At 39.3% G+C, this 18,325-nt stretch overlaps 1 protein-coding gene across 3 annotated transcripts in view; it reads left to right on the top strand.

Annotated features, from left to right (window-relative positions):
• The window catches only part of LOC134862550 (lymphocyte-specific protein 1-like), a 30,908-nt gene extending 18,668 nt beyond the window's left edge, over positions 1-12,240 (top strand). For all 3 annotated transcript variants that reach the window (XM_063880537.1, XM_063880540.1, XM_063880538.1), the window contains one exon: positions 9,551-12,240. In XM_063880537.1, coding sequence (XP_063736607.1) covers positions 9,551-9,576 — 26 coding nt within the window. In that variant the 3' untranslated portion in view covers positions 9,577-12,240. The remainder of the gene's footprint in view (positions 1-9,550) is intronic.
• The last annotated feature ends 6,085 nt before the right edge of the window (positions 12,241-18,325 follow it).

Here is an 18,325-nt window from a genome sequence, read left to right on the forward strand (position 1 = left end):
GTTGGTTCTAGTCCTTTCATGGAAGAAGTTGACAATAACAAAAAATGTAAAGTACCACAGACATTATCCTTTAAGGATATACTGTACTTTCTGTATCCTTTTAAAGCTACAGTTGAATCTAGTTTTTGTGTACTTTTGTTTGTTTGTCTGACAATTCACAAGTAAAAGCAATCAAATACATTTGTAAAAAAAAAAGGGGGAAATACAGGACAAAAGTTTCATATTCAACTTTATGCACCTTTGAAAATCACACAGTGAACATATAACATGTTATGGCTTAAGCATTAGAGTAGTAAATGGGGCTGAGGGTAGCTTATAGGAGGAAGTCCACCTCACAATTCCACATACGGATGATCATTTTTAAATCAAATATAAAGACAAACAGGGTCAAAACTAGCATGTTAATGCTTGCTATGGCAGCACCGAATCCTCAAATAAATGTAAAGCCCCACCCATTATCTAATATCTGTACTTCTTCTCAAGCTATCCCTCAATATTTTGATAGTCTGTCCTCCTTCAGCAGGCCTCAGCATCATCATTGTCATCATCATTGTCATCATTCATTGGTATCCACTTCTACATCCTAGAAACAATCTAAATTCCGTAACATTTTTCACAAGTCTTCGACGATCCATCAGAAGGCAAGAAATTACAAACCACACTTGGGTCAAGTAGTGTTTCTCCATTTCATTGAGGTTTGAGGGTCACAATGGATCTCCAACTTACTAAACAATAGAAAAACCGTACTTGTTATTATTAAACACATCTCAGATTCTGCATCCCTTTGGGTGTACTTGGACTGGGCAATGTACAATGGGATTCTCTCAAATAACAGAAAATAGCAATTGCAATGTTATTTTTCTCCAAAAAAATTTTGGAACACATGAGAACACAGCCTGACTTCCCATTACTTTGCAGTCTAATAGAAAAGCATGCTTTTCACTAAATCATCAACATCAACACTCTGTGATAAAGCTGACATGCTGGTATAAGAAGGTATAATGTTTACTATGGTCAACAACTTTTAGAGAATTAGCATGTTAACATTTGCTAACAAGCACTTAACATAAACAGAGCGGAGGCTAATGGCAATTTGTTTTGAAGGTTTTACTCATAAACCAAGGTTTTGGATAAAATTAAACTTTGACCTCCTTTGGGATCAGATATTGTTTTGTGTGGTGTACCAGCCTGTGTGGTTGTAGTTTCTTGCCCTGATCGAAAGCCTGAACACCTGTCGATTCATTTCTAACCATACCTTACAGAAACCTTATTCTGTTCTGGTTATACCTTCACACCTGTTTTTTCCTTCTTTCAAATCCAACTGCCCTGTTGTTCCAGGAATGTAAAAGCCCTATTTATTACAGATATTAAAGACTGCCTGCCAGCGGAGTTAAATGAAAGCTTTACTTTCTTTAGAAAAAATAGAAAAAGGTATAGCATAACAAATGAAATCTATTATCAATCAATGTATCTACACAACATGCATTCAACACCACACCTACACTATTTTCATCTAACCAAGTAAAGTTACAGGGTGCACAATAGTCCTTGCTTTCATCATCTTATCTAGATTCTTTGTTGTCATATTTAATACTTTTTAGGTCCAACGATTTCCCACCTATACCACCACTGTGTTTCAATCTGTTACCTTTTAGAGCTCTAATTATCACACATCTTTACTTGTACACATACAACTAATATACAACTATAGGTTCTTATTAATCATTTATACTGTTTTGCCCCTCTAGAATAATCAAACTCCTCAATCAGCCCTTATTTATAATTATTAAATTAACTAAATCCCCCAAAGATTATTCTCTTACCACACTACTTATCATGTGCCATTCCAAAAGATACTCTTGCAACACAACAAGTTATATATCTGTAGAGTTCGTAGAACCAAATCCTCTCGCTTTCCTGTTGAAGTCCTTTCGTTCATCTTCCTGAGATTTGCGTTTGATCAGTCCCTTTTCAAACACTGCTGCTATTTTCGAGAGTGGCTTCTCTGCCGCCTCCTTAAGTTTCCTAGCATCAAAACGGGGGCTATATAACAAAATCGGCAGGCGGTTGACAAAAGAAGGAACTTCTGCTTGATTGTCTTTAGGTTCCTTTTTCTTCTCCGAATCTTTCTTGGTGGTATTGAGCTGTTGTATGATTCGTTCTTTTGTTGAGAACATCTGAAAGAGGAGGGCGTCCCACATCTTTAATGCCTTGGGACCTTCTTTGTCACTAATCACTTCCCGATTAGCACAATGGTCTGGTAACAATGTATCACCACCCTGATCTGTTATCTTATTGCTGGCTTTGGAATCAACCTGTGATTTGATCTCTGGCATTGGAAACGTAGGTTCGTCTGGCTCCACGACCATGTGTTTCTTGAGCCGTGTCCATCCACTTAGCTTCCCTTTAAGCCTTTTAGCTTCTGGGGTGCTTTGGGCTCAGCTGATGAAGGGGATGCCTCTGCTGTTACAGCCTTCTTGTCAGCAGTTGAAGATGCAGTTGATGTCGCTGACTTCATGGAGGGTTTCTCTGCCAGGGCTTCCGTTGGCACGGCTGAAGCTTTGGTCCTCAGAACTTCCTTCTCTTTGAGTCCAGTTTTTTGCTGAGATGATGGTGACATTCCTCTTTTTGGGGATGGAGCTTTGACTGAGACTGAGGCCTGAGGCAAAGGGGCGGGAGTGGCAGAGTCAATCACAGCGGCAACTATGGATGGTTTCATGACAGTATCTGTTGCTGGCTTTGCAGGGGAAATGTTCTCTAGTTGTAGCTCGGTTGAAGGCTGAACATTTCTGGTGTGCATGCTAATCTGGCAATGGTTGGGGGCAGACTTTAAAGTATTTCTATTTGCATCTGAGAATTTGGTTTCTACAGGGATGGAGGAAGGTCTTGATTCTACCTGTGGATTATGATGCTGTGTTTTTAGGGTCGGTTTACTGGTTAAAACATGAGCACTAGATTGTATAGCAGTACTAAAAACACTGTTCAGTGAGGACGTTTTTTCTTCCTCTTTTGATTCTACCTTGGTTTTCATCGTGTTTAATCGTGAATCTGCATTAACCTCAGCCTTGTGAGTCATGACTGAGGAGTCGGTAGTTGTTAGTGGTTTTATGTCCGGTTTTATGATATTATCTGCTAAGGATTTTGCAGACGGCTCAACAATGTTAGTAGGTGTATTATTTTGACGAGGTATAAAACCATGCTTTGTCTGATCTTTGGCATTGATAGGCAAAGGTTTATTTTCAGTTTTATGATTTATAGAAACGGGAGTTGGAGAAGACAGGGGTGAGGTTGGAGTATAGGCCCGTATCCTTGCGATACGCAATTTTGGCTCAGGTAGAGGAGAGGCCCAAGGTTTAGTTACTCGATGAGTGATTAGTGTGTCTTTAGCATCACTGTTGGCTTTGGCAAGGGTTTGAATATTTGCAACATGGTTAGTTGAATTCATGTTTGAGACGATTTGAGTGTTTTCAGTGTGAATGTTATTTTCTACAGATGTCTTTGTTTCAGTGACTGATTGCCTCAACTGTTTCCCTCCAGTCTGAGAGCTCACATAATTTATAGTGGCTTGAAAAGTATCTCCAGACAACGCAATTTGACTGGCAATGCTTTGGTGTTCTACACTGATGCTAGACATGTTGGCCATGACGTAACCAGAAGAGGAGAATGCACTTGTGTCAGATGCTACAGAAAGTGTTGTTCTTGTAGGTGGACTTCCGATAGCGTCATTGGTTTTTATTGGCTTGCTGTGAGGGGATTGTTCTTTTACAGTGTTTTTAGCAAGACATTGTGCTGCAGAGGTCTGATAGGATCCATGTTCAGCAAGAATTTTGGCAGTCTGTTTACTATCTACTTTTTCATTTGTGTAATTTTTGGTCTGAAGAACATAGCCATGAGCAGCATTTGCATCTATGGCTTGATGTCTTGAACGTCGAATCTCAGTCCTGTCTGATCTAAGCTGAGGGCTTCTTTGTGTGACATGCCTCATTGTAGGGCTGGACGGCGTGATAGTTTGACTGACTTGCACAGTACTAAAAGATGGTTTATTGATCACTGCTGGGTCTGTAACAGGCAAACTAGGTTCACTGTGAAGCTTGTCAGGGACTTTGGATTCAGTGGCCACAATACTGTGGATATTGCTGCCCTCAGAGGATTTGTTTGACTCTAACACTTCAGCAGCAGGTCTAGTGTGTTGAATAGTCTCCACATTTCCTGGTTGTCCATCTGAATCTGTGAAAGTCTTGCCAACTGTTAGTAATCCCGCAGATGATTTGTTGGACAGTTCGGTTTCACTGCTAGGCAGGTTCAGCACTGTGTTTTCTTTTAAAAGATTATAAGCAAGTGTTGTTTCAATGACAGATTGTGTTTGAATGCTTTCTGCTCTAATAGGTATACTGAGAATAGACTCTGTTGGTGCTTTTCCTGTCATTAAGTCAACTTTATCATTGGGGAATAGTGATTGCAAGTTTGTGTCTAATGCTGAGTTGCCAACTCTGTTAGTTTCAAAACTATTATATGTGGGGAGTTTTGGTTCTTTATTAACTTGGCTTGACAGTATTGGACCTTTTGCAGGGGTGCTAAGACTTGTTTCAAATGCAAGAATATTGTGGACATTGCTGTCCCAAATGTATTTGTTTGACTGTTTTGTTTCTGAAACAAGTCTACTGTTTTGAATAGCAGCTACATTTCCTGGTTGTCTAGCTGAGTCTATAAAAGTTGGTAATTCTGCAGACTGTTTATTGGAAGGTTTGTTGGAAGGTTTGTTGGACGGTTTGTTGGACGGTTTGGTTTCACTGCTGGGTATGTGTGGCACTGTGTTTCCTTTTAAAAGATTAGAAGCTGCTCTTGTTTTAATACCAGATTGTGTTGGGAACATTTCTGCTGTAATAGGTAGACTTGGAATACACAATGTTGGTGTTTTTTCTGTCAATAAGTCAACTTTATCAATGGTGGATAAGGATTGCAATTCTGTGTCTAATGTTGAGTTTCCGACTCTATTAGTTTCAAAACAATTTGAGGTAGGGTGTTTAGGTTCTGTATTGACTTGGCTTGACAGTATTGCACCTTTAGCAGGGATGATAAGACTTGTTTCAATTGCAAGAATATTGTGGACATTGCCCTGAAAGGATTTGTTTGACTCCAATGTTTCTGCAGCAGGTCTACTGTGTTGAATAGTATCTACATTTCCTGGTTTTCCAGCTGAGTCTGTGAAAGTCTTGCTGACATTTGATAATCCTGCCGACTGAATGTTGGAAGATTTGGCAGATGATTTGTTTGACAGTTTGGAAGATGGTTTGTTTGACAGTTTGGTTTCACTGCTAGGCATGTGCTGCAATGTGTTTCCTTTAAAAAGATTAGAACCGGGTCTTGTTGCAGAACCAGATTGTTTTTGAATGCTTTCTGCTCTAAAAGGTAGACTGTGAATACATTCTGTTGGTGTTTTTCCTGTCAAAAAGTCTACATTAGCATTAGTTGATAGGGATTGAAAATCTTTATCTAATGTTGAGTTAAAGACTCTGTTAGTTTCAAAACTATTAGAGGTAGGGAGTTTAAGTTCTGTATTGACTTGGCTTGACAGTATTGCACCTTTAGCAGGGATGCAAAGACTTGTCTCAATTGCTTGTGTGGTCTTTACTATAGCCTTGCTTGAGTTTGTGTAGAAACCAGCTTCTTGAAAAATGTCATATTGGCCATTGGATATTATGCTATTCTGTGGGGTTAGATGTACATTCTCAGTAGTTTCGGTTAGCTTTGGGGACTCTTTTGTGGGCACACTCGAGGTCATTCCTAAAGGAAATGTATAACCTGACATATTGGGTGATCTGTTTGCAGTGACAGAAAGGTCAGGTAGTGTGGTTGCTCTTGTAGGTTTGCCCATTACATTATCATTTACAGCAGGTGTATTAGGTACACTGGGTGCTTGAGAATATTTTAAAGAGAGACCTTCTTCGGGCAAATGGATGTTGTTGTCTTCCACTTTAACTTTTCTGTTAATTTTAGCTTTAGTGCTAAGCTGTCGATTGATTTTTGTGCTTTGGACAGGTGCAGATGCTGTGCAGACACTAAACTGTGAACAACATACAGATGATATAACAGGCTCATGTGAAAAAATGGGTCCTGTGGTAGTGGTGATTGATTCTTTGCAGAATATATTTGAGAAATCAGACCCTATATTTATTTTCTCATGGGTGAGTTCTGCAGTGGAAGCCACAGAAGGCATTTTATTGGGTGATAGAACTCCACTGCTTGCTCTGAAACACTGGTTAACTTCTTCTTTTTGTGTATGTAAAACAGATTCATCAGCCACTCTACTGGGCAATGCTGTTTTTGAAACCAGATTGGTGGCTTGTTGTATTCCTGTGATAAATGCATCATTCATGATCGCACTTCCTGAGTTTTTGGGCTCTGAATCTGTGGCAAGAGACTGAATAATGTTTTCATGATCAGCTTGGTTTTTAACAGGCTTGGCAGTTTGTTGAACATTCAGACCACTTGCTGTTGATGAACTGATTACATTAGCAGCCTGATAAGACTTCACCGGAGCTAACTGTACTTGTCCCATTTGTTTGGCATTGGTGATCTTGGATTCTACTTTTGTAGGTGTTTTCTCGAGATTACAACCTTTCTCTATGGCATCTATCCCCTTTGAACTATGATGTGTTCCTGCATTTGAATCTACTTTCACTAAGGGGGAGGAAGAACTTGATAGACTACTGCTATCAGTAAAGCATGGATTAGTATTTATCTCTGCCTTTATCTCTGATAATAGTGCCGCATTTTGTGTGTGTACCTCACCTGCTTTAGGCATTGGTATTGGAGCCCCAGAGAATGAGGCTTTTGGTGTGGATAAGTCACTTGTGGATTGTTGCATTGATTGCGGTGCCAAACCAAGAGGAAGCTCTGGTTTCATTGTGTCCACCTTAGATGTTTTAAGTGATTGTATTCCAATACTTTGAGCTTCTGACCCACTCTCAAACACATCTTTGCTAGATATGTCGGTCCGATCAGCTGGAATCTCAGAATCCCTTATGAGTTCTGAAATGTTAGCAGTGGAAACCTCCATTGAAGAAGGAGGATCTTCATATCCGTTTAGTTCTTTCGTTGAATCAGGCTTCGAGAGGTTGGTTCCATCTGCAGCTACAGCTGACTGTGTTTTGTTTGAAGAGGTTTCCTTTTCATTGAGGGGTGCAGGGCTGTAATGTGATGCAGCAGTCTTTATCCCACCATAGGCAGCATACTGAGTTGGAGTTAGCCCGTAATACGTTGATCTTGATTTTGGCTTTGAGGTTGCTAATGACATTTGACTCTCCAAAAGTGATGACAAAGACTTGCGAGCATTGACCACAGGAGGATGATAAGGGATTAGGGGGATTGGACTGGATGGTGCTTGCATTAAAATCACTGGTGTAGGATTGAGGTCTGGTACAGTAGATAAAAATGATGGGACTTTTGGCAAAGTTGAAGCCCCACATTCAAAAACGGGATTTGTTTGTGGCTTTGGGATGACTGGTTGTATTAGTGTTGGTTTTACCATTGCAGAGTCAATTGCATTCATACTTGATGACAAGTTCTCTCTGGGGTACAGCCCAGTATTAGCAAAACTTAAATTTATTGTACTCCTTGTATTTTGAATATTTATCTCTTTGTAATTGCTAGCTTGTCTGATATTACTAATGTAATCAATGTGATCAGTCTGCTTCAGTTCTTCTATGGCAGCTGGAGGTTTAATTGTACCACTTGTTTGAATCATTGATTTCTGTCTTGGAGCTTCTTCTGGAATTGCAGGAGCTTGTAGATCTTGGGAGGAGTTGAAAGCAGCGAATAGAAGTGGGATAGGTTTGGATATTTCAATGAAAGGTGTGGAAACTCGAGCTGGTGCACAAGAGATAGTCTTAGATCTTCCATATTGGGACATTGGCATACTCAGGGTTTCATCTACTTTCATCACTGACACATCTGTTTTCTTTGTTTGTATGTCAGATAACAATGCTGCCTGATAGGTTGGATTTATAACTGGAAGGTCCTGCATGGAGGGAGGTTTAGAGATCTCATAAAACGTTGCCTTGGATGTATAAACCCTGTTTTGTGTGGCGTCAAGCTTTGTGTCTTTCACTGCCTCAACCAGTGATATTTTTGAGGCGGTTATCTCCTGAGACATGTGGCTTGGAACAAAGTTGCCATTACCGTTAGGTCTTGTAGTCCAAGATGCTAGGTGGCTCTGAGGGTTGTCTTTTGAACAGGCGTTTGACTCCCTCTGGCTGGAAATAATATGTTGTGTCTGAGTGTTTGAAACTGATAGCAGCGCTGGGAGAGGAGGAAGATCTGCAACCAGAGAAGGTGCTGGGCCTGGGTCACAGTTGGGGGCGGCTGGGGATAGGGTCAGACTGTGAGTTGATATTTTAGGGCTGGACACAGACACAGAGGCTAGAGGGACTGTTGTGACGGACTGTTGGGTATTTGGTGTCAGGTTTAAATTGAAAGCAGAGGGAAGAAGTTTTCGTGGAACCTGCTTAGGTGGTGATTTGGGTGGTGAAATCGAAGGTGGCATAATGAAAGGAGTCACGTCATCAAATAAGAAAGAGGAGCACTCATACAGTGGAGCCACCTGCTCTTCAGAAGTCCTGATCTGATCTATGTAGGACTGAGGAGGGAAGCTGCCAGTTTTCTGGAAGGGGCTTCTCCGAGGTTGAGGGAATGCAGATGTGGAGGGATCACAGAAGGAGTCAAAAGGGAAACTGGGCACTGAAGGGTCTGCAATGTAGACTGATTCCGGTGTCCTCGGTGGGCTGGACTGGTCACTGTGCTCAAGGTCTGTGCTTGCTTCATTGACAGGCGACAAACAGGAGCGAAAAGGGATGGGTGTCTGAGAGAGGCTACCTTTTTTCTTGGCCCTCTTCTTCTTGAGTTTTTGAAGCCTTGCATTGTCTTTGCCTGGTTTTGGCATTAAAGGCGGAGGATATGGCTGGGAAAGATCAGGCTCCAGCCCGTTACTGTAGCCGACATCCATCAGCATTTTTCAGATTCCTGCAAGACAGATGAGGAACAATTGGTCAATTGGTCTTCAGCTGCAAATCCACTTATAGAATAACACCAAAGCACAAAACCAGAAAATGATTTATCAAAAGACGTCTGCCAGGTAAAAGTCAGTTTTATTGAAGTAGCTGATAAAAAAAAAATATATATTTTAACACCACTTTTCATCAACATTAACAATGAGTCAATTATTTCCCAAAAATACAAAAAAAAGATTTAGAGCAATGATCCAACATAGCATCTCATGAAAAGTTAATCACCTTGCTGTTTTGGCATTATCTTTTATGACATCAGAGCAGGACTTAAAAGAGATGCCGGCTGCATTGAATGATGATTTAATCACTAAGCAGCTTGCAATGTTGAGTTTTATCCCTATACAGTTGTATAGGAAAGTACTTAACTGTCAAATATTTCAGCAGCTGGCAAAACAATCACTGAGGCATTTGATTTAGGTCTTTATTTGTGTTTATATAACAAATCTATACATGTTTATATTAAGACATTTATTTTTCCTTTTCAGCTGGACCATTCTATGAAGATCTGTGAAACACATGCTGGACTTTTGGATTATGAAAACCAACATTGATACTGCACACATTGTAGCCACTATCACTTCATCATTTTCTGTTAATCGAGCTTTAAGTTGAAAAATCATTTTCTAATTATACATTTCTTGTGACACTTCTCATTTTATAGCAGGTAGTAAGGCAAAGAGTGAATGTTTTTTTCTGTTTGTGCTTCCCATGTATTCCGTAGACCTTTTTTATACTAATATAATTAAACACATTTATGTTGTTTGACTTATCAACAGTATAGCTATTGGCGGGTTTCTGCCTTTACTTCATTTGTCGTTTGATGTGTAGGCAAACGTTTTGTTATCTTACTCCTACTGTGTTCCTAGTATAGCATATACAGCTGCTTCCCAACTGTACTCATTTAAACAGTGCAAATGGCTCAAAGACACGTCTGCAGCTCATTAGCAGGTTTAAGATTCTTAATTGGGTCCTGAAGATGTTGCTCAGCTACAAGGAGTGTCACAATTGGAAATAGAAAGGCATGTCAAGCTATAACTTATGGTGAGGCTTCTTTGAAATGATGACAAACTACTTGTGAAAATAGTCTCTCAAGGAGACTGTCGGATTTAAAAATGACCTCTGCAGGAAATAAAAGTAAACCCAAAGGAGGATGATTGACAGGTACAGGAGGGTGACTGTTTGTGCAGGAAGGAGGGGTGGCAGCATTAAGCTAATGTTCATAACCAAAGCAAATTTGAAATATGAGCAGCAGTAAATTGGGACCAAATTCCTCAGTCATTAGCATTACAAGCAAACTATAAGAAGGTCAAAGGTCAGAAGCATAATAAACTGACAATAAATCTTATACACATTCCTCTGCAACCACGATTTAAATAGACAAAGATGATTTTAGGTCTGTAGTTTTCGTCAGTTGATTTTCACATATAACATATGAAAACAAAATATATTTTATATTTAAACGTGACATTTAACAATGGTTAGTTTTTTTACTTGGTTTGCTACAGAGGCAACCTGAGCTGAATTGTTTCCCTTTTCTTCTGGTTATTGGGAAAGATCTCGGGGTAACACTAGATAAGGTCTAACTTCTAATTTTAGATCCAGGGAAATAAGAGCAAACACCCTGACACCGAGCACCTGCTGCCTGCTATCCCACACTCACACAAACAACCTCAGTCTGCTGGAAAACCCAAATCCTCTCAGAGCTGCTCCGACTGTGAGCTTAGCCTCATGTTTCAGAGCGATGATTATCTTAAATTGTCCTATTATGTAATGTTAGTAATAGTTTGATCTGAAAGAAGAAAGATAATTTTACCCAATGGGACATTTTCTATAAGTTTGACAAAATCTGTTTTAAATATTTAAATATGTAAGTTGCAGCATAGTTATAACTCCTGGGAGTTGCTGTCCCTGTCTTGAAAAATAAAAGCTGAGAGGGTTTGACCTCGGTATGAGCAAAATGTTTAAAATGAATCCCTGTTGTCAAAGGGACTCCTGAAGTCAGAGTGACAAGGAGGGCAGCTGAACATGAGAAGTCCCCCTTTTATGGCTCTGGGGTTGTATATCTGGGAGGCTTCTATTGGAGCAGCTCAAAAGGGGAAAGTATAAGATTAGCTTAGTGATAGCAATGGGCCTTGACCTCTATCTATCCAGCTTTAAAGAACTTTAAACAAATTGAGGACAAGTTCTTTGTTACCCATCACATTGCTTCAATATCAATCTGAGCAGCACTTACCTAAGGTGGGAAAAGGTGTTGTTTTGTTTTGTTGGGTAGGCTGCAAAAAAGTTTGGAGTTAAAGTTAGCAACCGAAAAAAATGAAATAATTTAAAGTAAAAGTGAAAGGCCATTATAATTAATCTGCAGGATTTTTTTATTTCTGTCTCATGCATACAATTACCTGTCATTAATCATACAACATGGGAAACAATGCTTTGCAATCACGTCTTCTCACAGATATAATGTCTGAAATGCATCATGCGTTTAAGATTTCAGACCGTGCACGTGCTTCTATCAAATCCAATGCACCGTTTGCAGGTTAGCACCTGGCTAATAGGTCAGGATAACTTCTGCAGTACCACCATCTTGTCAATCAACAGACACTGAGTTTGACTGGTTTACCTTTGGCGAGCCGCTGTCGGGACAAACTGCTCTCTGCTTGTTAATCCCGGCTCAGAGTGCCATAGGGCCACTCATCCTGAAGTGAACTGAAGCCTTAGGGAGCAAGCCACCGTGCCGTGGCCACTCCAAAAATAAAACAGTTGCCTTCAGTGTATGTTGCAGTGGCAGGGGGTTTCCAGGCCACCTGAGATGGCTGAGGTGCAGCCCCTACAGGCAGTCTGCGGACACCTCCACCTGAGGGAAGGAGGTTGTTTTTGTCTGCTCAGCAGACCAGCAACACGAAATCCAGTAAGTGATCAGGACATGAGGCCAATTACCATTGAGGGGTTTGTTTATCATTAAAACCTTTACATGGCCTTGGTTTGAGGGGATTGACCAATACTTATTATGAGTCTAAATAATGAAGCTCTATCTAAGAAAGTGATTTAGATTTGAGTTACTTTATTTTGACTTAATGTCTGTTTCCTGTACAAATTGAGTAAAAATACACCTTATAGACTAAACTGGACGATAGTCTTAAATGATTGCCACAAATAAAATTGAGTCTTTTTACCTAAAGCTGTGGGTGAAGTTGTATGTACAATTTTCGAGTGTGTTCATAAGGTTTGGGTTGACAGACTGTGAACCAACTCTTTATTTACTACCCAGACTGTGTGTAGTTGTGATTTGACTAAAGTTACAATGCATGTCAACTGCTGCTATTAACACGTGTTGCCATGCGGCGCCTGTCTTTCAACCAAGTGTCAATTTACATCATAACACTTTACTGCCTCTTGTGGAATGTATGTCTCTGAGGCTTATTAAGGATGAGGGCTGGGACAAGACAATTGCTGTTCTGAAATAATGGAGGAGTAGTCTGAGACCGATCTGAGTTCTGGCAACACAAACACAAAAGTACAATACAGTAGCATTACCAGTGGAGCTATGTTGTGGTTAGATTTTAGAAACGAGCGCATTTGGCTCTGTGTGGTAAAGTATTTTTGTACTCTTATAAAAATATAATCCAACAAATAATATAAATACATATTTTTCTGGCCTTTTCGTAAGGTGTACGAAAAGCCTTAATGACCACAGACTCAATGTTATTGCACCAAAGCCTCCATCTATCAGTGGCAGTTCTGTGAAACATTGAGAAGCAGCACTCCAGTTAGGGGCCCCTCTACCTAACTGTTGAAATGATAGCTAGTAAGCTAGCTTGCAGGCCAGCTGGTATCCCAGTTAATTGATTAACACCAGTAACACATTTGAGAGCACCACTACAAGTTAAGTGGGTCCTTCTTCTGCTTTTGAACCTCCTCTAAATGTATGAGTTTAAAGAGGTTCCAGCTTAATAAAAAGTAAGTGCATTTATTTTTTATCTAATGCTTCTTCCTACCAAAATGACGTTGGTGAAGACATTGCAATATTTTAAGATATTTGGGCCAACATTTCACCTGTACTACTTGGTTCATAAAATCTAAATTTAGTCTCATTATTTGGGGAAAAAATACTTTGTTTTCCATTTAGTCTCTTTCTGTTAAACAGTTCCAAAATTAGATTGAACCAAATAAAAAGGGGGGCTTCCATGAAGGAGCAGGTCTGGAAATGCACTCATAGAAGTATTTTTGACTTTTTCATTCAGAATTAGCCGTTGAATACAGACAAGTGGGGAGAAACACTTAGAAACATGGAGCAGAATGTGCCACAGATGTGGTAATACTGGTAGTTATTCTTCTTTCATATTCCCATTTAACACATTTGGAGAGCGCTCCAACAAAAGACTTCTAAGTTAGTCCTATCCCACTCATGTTAATCTGTTGTTTACCTATTTCTATCTCAACAACTGCCCGTGCATCACACTCACATCGGTTACTTTTGTTCACAGAGTATAAAGAAGACTGTATCTTTGGCTAATGAAAGCAACCTTTGGCAATTATCTAAACATTCCCTCATTATATTGATAGAAAGCGTAAGTCAGACATTATTAGGTCAGACAACAAATGTATTTGCTGTGGCCTAACATAACAATCATAATCCCAATATTGCTGGACTTTGTTAGCTTCCATTTATATCCATTGCTCATTTTTTGCTTCTCTGGTAAGGAAGTTTTATAAATAATTTTTTTTACTGTTTAATACATTAATTATAACTAAATGCATTTAAATTTTTTATTGAATTATAATTTATATGTATCACTTAATTTATCATATTTTTTCAATGTTCAATGCAGGCAATTTCAATTGAGGCATTCAATAAACAATAACAGAATTGAAAGAATTTAGTTTGAATCTTGTCGGCATTTTGAAGGCGGGATGTTAAATGGCATCCTTCAAGAGTCGCCCTTCAGTTGAGAATGGGGGAGGCTGTAGCGTAGATGATACGATGGAACAACAAACTGTGTTGTTATTGTGTCTTTCGACTGCTTCATTGAAGTGGACAGACCAACAGAGAACATTCTGTTTTTAGTCCAGTTCTATTAATATCATATCACTGTGTTACTCTGCACTGACTGATTGACTGACTGGTTGATGAAGTGTCTGGTGTGAGACACACACACACACACACACACACACGCACGCACGCACGCACGCACGCACGCACGCACAAACACACACACACACACACACTTTCCCTCCATTGTCTGGATGCCAAGCTGATGTGTAACCCCCTTCTCTCAGCCTTCTATCACTGTAAATTTAGCAACAGAAGCTTCTCAGCTGCTCCTTTCCAAAACCTGAGCCCTCCTCTTCCAGCCACAGTATTTCACCCATCTCTTTCTCCAGGGTCATGCCTACCCCTCTCAAAACCTGAGCCTTCCTCTCCCCATCCTTTACACACAAGAACATATACACTACACACACACCTAACTCTCATCCCCCAGCCAATAAGGGCCTGATGAGCTCAAGTATCACTATAACACAAGGACTTATTCTCTGAGCGAAGCCGGCAGATTCTTACAGACCTTCATCTTCTTCGTCTGAGGAGCTTCTCTTGTCTCTGAGGTAAGATGCCCACTTACCTAACCTAACCTCAAAGTTCTACTTAACTACATGTTTCCAACTATTTGTTTCTTCCTTTGTCAAAATTAGTTATTGTCCAATTGTGAGCAGGAGGACAAAAGAACCATAGGTGTTGGGTGTAAGAGAATCACTCTTCAGCCGTAACCCCAGAAGGGAGGTTTGAAATAGACGTAGACATGTTCTACTGCATGTCAAACATGTGTAGTTTATGTTTGGGATGGTTCACAGTCCCAAGAGCAGGAGTTTGGTTTCTTGAGACCAGATCAATTAACTGTGTGATTGAATCATGTGTTTTATCCACCTTTTTGTTTTGGAGTAATCTAAGGCGATTAAAGTGCTGTGATATACTGCCAACTGTTCTGGGAAATTAGAGCAGTTTGCACCTCTACTTTATGTGACTTTGAGGTGTTCAGCTGTGAAGCTGTGAAGTGCAGCTGTAAATGGATTTTACTCTTAATGTTTTCCATGTCTTTAATTTGGCGTCACACAGTTTTTAACCTGTATTATTTTTACATTCACTTCAAAGCAGTGAAGGTGTCACATTGGAGGTAAAGTTTGGCATTGGTGATCTGCTTTATTTCCTTGGGATACAGTGAGGAAGACAGAAACCTTTGCTTATCTTCAATCTTATCTACCTTATGTCTCAAAGAGATGCTGATTCTATGAATCCATTAAACTATTGTTTGTTAAATGTACACGTATTTATTATATTGTTGTTAATTGAAATTGGCTTATCTTCTTCTTTTATCTCCCGCGTATTCTGTTTTGGTTCATTTGATTCTCCCCCCTATTGTTAGCGTGTGAATATCTAAAGATTTTTATAGACTAGCAGCTGTTAGGTTGTCAGATTTTTGGTTTAAATTCAGCCTCTCAATCAGAATGACACATCTTTTTTTTATCTTTTACACATTCACATTATACACACTCATATACTAAATGACTCTCCTCCTGTAACTCGCTTTCGGTATTTTGAACTTTCAACTTTCAACAGCCACCCATCCATCATGGTCGACCTGAAAACCAGGCCGGCATCTTAGAGGTGTGAGGTTTTGAGATAGTGATGATACACAAGGTCTGTCTGCTGTCACATCCTTCACCAAACTGATGTGGGGGACTATAAGTATGTCTCATATTGGCATTTCAATCTAAATCTTCTCTGGATTGGCTCAGGATGTTATTATCATCTGCGGCCTCACCTGTTTCATCAGTCTTTTTGTTTCAGAAAGACTCTGAAATACTTTGCAGTATTTTCAGTCTTCCCATACTAAAGAAATGAGGTGACCAACCACTAAATATATAGAGTGCTGAAGTGTCGGTATGTTCTTCGTGAATGCTAGACACACAGAGGTGAGGCCGCTGTCAGCTCTAAGTTCATCAAAGAACTGTTTGATGAAGGCGGCTGCTGATTGGCTGTTACAGTGCTCAGGGTCCTCCCACTGGACCGAGCCGAGGGATTAAAGCAGCTATTTGGACACCGTTCCTCAGCTGATGGGTAGAAATATGATCCAGAACTAATCCTCTGAGCCCTCTGCAGCTGTGCTCACTGTTAAGTGTGAAGGAGCCATCCAAAGACACTTTTATATATATAAAATATGATATATGGATTACAGAGAAGAGAAAACCTCCCACATTGTCTCCAGCAGAGATGCTCCTCCTCCCCCTTTTGGAACTGGAGTTGATGCTAAATAGAGTTAGCGGATTAGAGAGGTATTTCCCCAATATAGGACTGAACTTTGACCAATAGTCATAGCTAATATATCAAGCAACTGCCTGCGCTAGGAAGGAAATACATTAGATCTATACAGTATGCTCACACTGTAGTTGAATAGCCTAGAAACATGTCACATTAAAGTGTTGGTTCACCCAAATTACAAAACAAGATATGTATATATATTTTGTCTTTCTACGTAGTTGTAGCCTATTTAAAATGTGTCTAAGATGAGTTTTGTGCCTCCACTTCAGTACAATTGAAAATCAAATGGAAAAAATATAATTGAAATGATTGTCCTTTTAACTTCATGGCCCATATATATAATAAATAAATATATTTACTAGTATTCATTGTAATACTATAAGATTACAAGGAATACTATTAGATAAGAGTCTAAAAAATCATTTAAAATTCTATTCATTCTAACAATGGAATGAAAAAAATACTTGCATTTTCATTTGAACTAGTAGATGTGAAAACTGTTAACTGTCTGCAGGTTGAATATTTTTGTATACCTTTTAGCAACCCATGCAGAATGGGAAATGAGAGACAGATGTCTCTTATCCTGGGCAAATAAAACCCAAACTATCTGCATTGCATTCTATCAATAGAGTTAAGTAAAAGAGGGCAAACCTTTTTATGTCCCTGCGTGTTGCACCCCATTATTTGGATTCAATATGACTCATAACAGCCAAGGCTGGAGTGGAGGAGAACATTGTGATCTGGAGGTAACCCAAAATGTCTACTTGGGATATAAAGTCACTAACAGCACCAAATCAATAGGAAAGAAGCATTCAATGATCTATAAATAGTGCATGTGACTTAAGTGCTGATGATGTGTGGTCTTCTATGAACTTGGATCAAATAGCCATGAGTGGAAACAAACCTGCAAAGAAGGTAACACCTCCCAACCAGCTGAGTCAATAGTTCATGATGAGGTGTTTGGTACAAGTGTGAAAATGCTTCAGTGAGGACACATTCAGCTCTATGACCTCTAACTTTCTGTCGTAAAAGTGAAAGTATTAATTATGCTATTTTGGTCTAATCTTAGTTCGTTTTTGGGAAATGACTTAGCATTGTAATCTTTGCTTAGTGCAAAGACTGAAATCGGGGAAACAGTAAACCTAGTTTTCAAGATATTAATACTACTTGGTCTGCAAGGGCATCAAGGAGCTATCATGTAACTGCCTTTAAACAGAAAGTCTTTGTTTTTTTACTTGTTTTATGCATGGAATGGTAAAAAAATGTTTTATCACACGGTATTTGGTGATCTGTATGGGTTATATAGGCACATTGTGTAGTAATTGAATACAGTCCAAGCTAGCTGTCCCTATGCTTTAAAAAAAATGATGCTAAGCTAACCTAAGCTTAGACTACTATTTGCCTGCTAAAGCTTTGTATTTGCTGTACAGACAGTGCTACGATCCTTCCATAAAACTAACTAGCAGAAACATGTTTCTTTTTGGGTTTTGTACGCAGGCCAATTTAGCTTATTATCAAAGTAACATGCTTTGGGTTTAATAATAAGAAACTTGAGGAGTTTGATCATTTCTACTGTAGAACAGATTTTGCTAGGGGGATCAATCTTTTAAAAATATTTTATCCAAACGATCTCCTTGTTCTACTTCTACCCTGTCAGCTGATCCAGCTCTTTGTCTTGTCCTCAGGTGCGAAGTAGTAGTCTGCTGTCACCATGTCCGACACTGAGGAATTGTAAGTGTCAATTATAATACACATTGCTGTTTAATGGCCATTCGATTCAAAATAAAGAAGTCATTGATTTCTGAATGTCTTATCTTTTATATTTCAGGGATAATGTGGAGGGTAAGTACCAACTAATCAGATTGTTTGACTAAATAGAAAAACTAAATCAAAAATATTTTTAGGATTTGGATTACATTTGGGGGGATTTTGTAATGGCTTTGTTTGGATG

The sequence above is a fragment of the Eleginops maclovinus genome, chromosome 4 (genome assembly GCF_036324505.1).
Source record: "Eleginops maclovinus isolate JMC-PN-2008 ecotype Puerto Natales chromosome 4, JC_Emac_rtc_rv5, whole genome shotgun sequence".
NCBI lineage: Eukaryota > Metazoa > Chordata > Actinopteri > Perciformes > Eleginopidae > Eleginops > Eleginops maclovinus.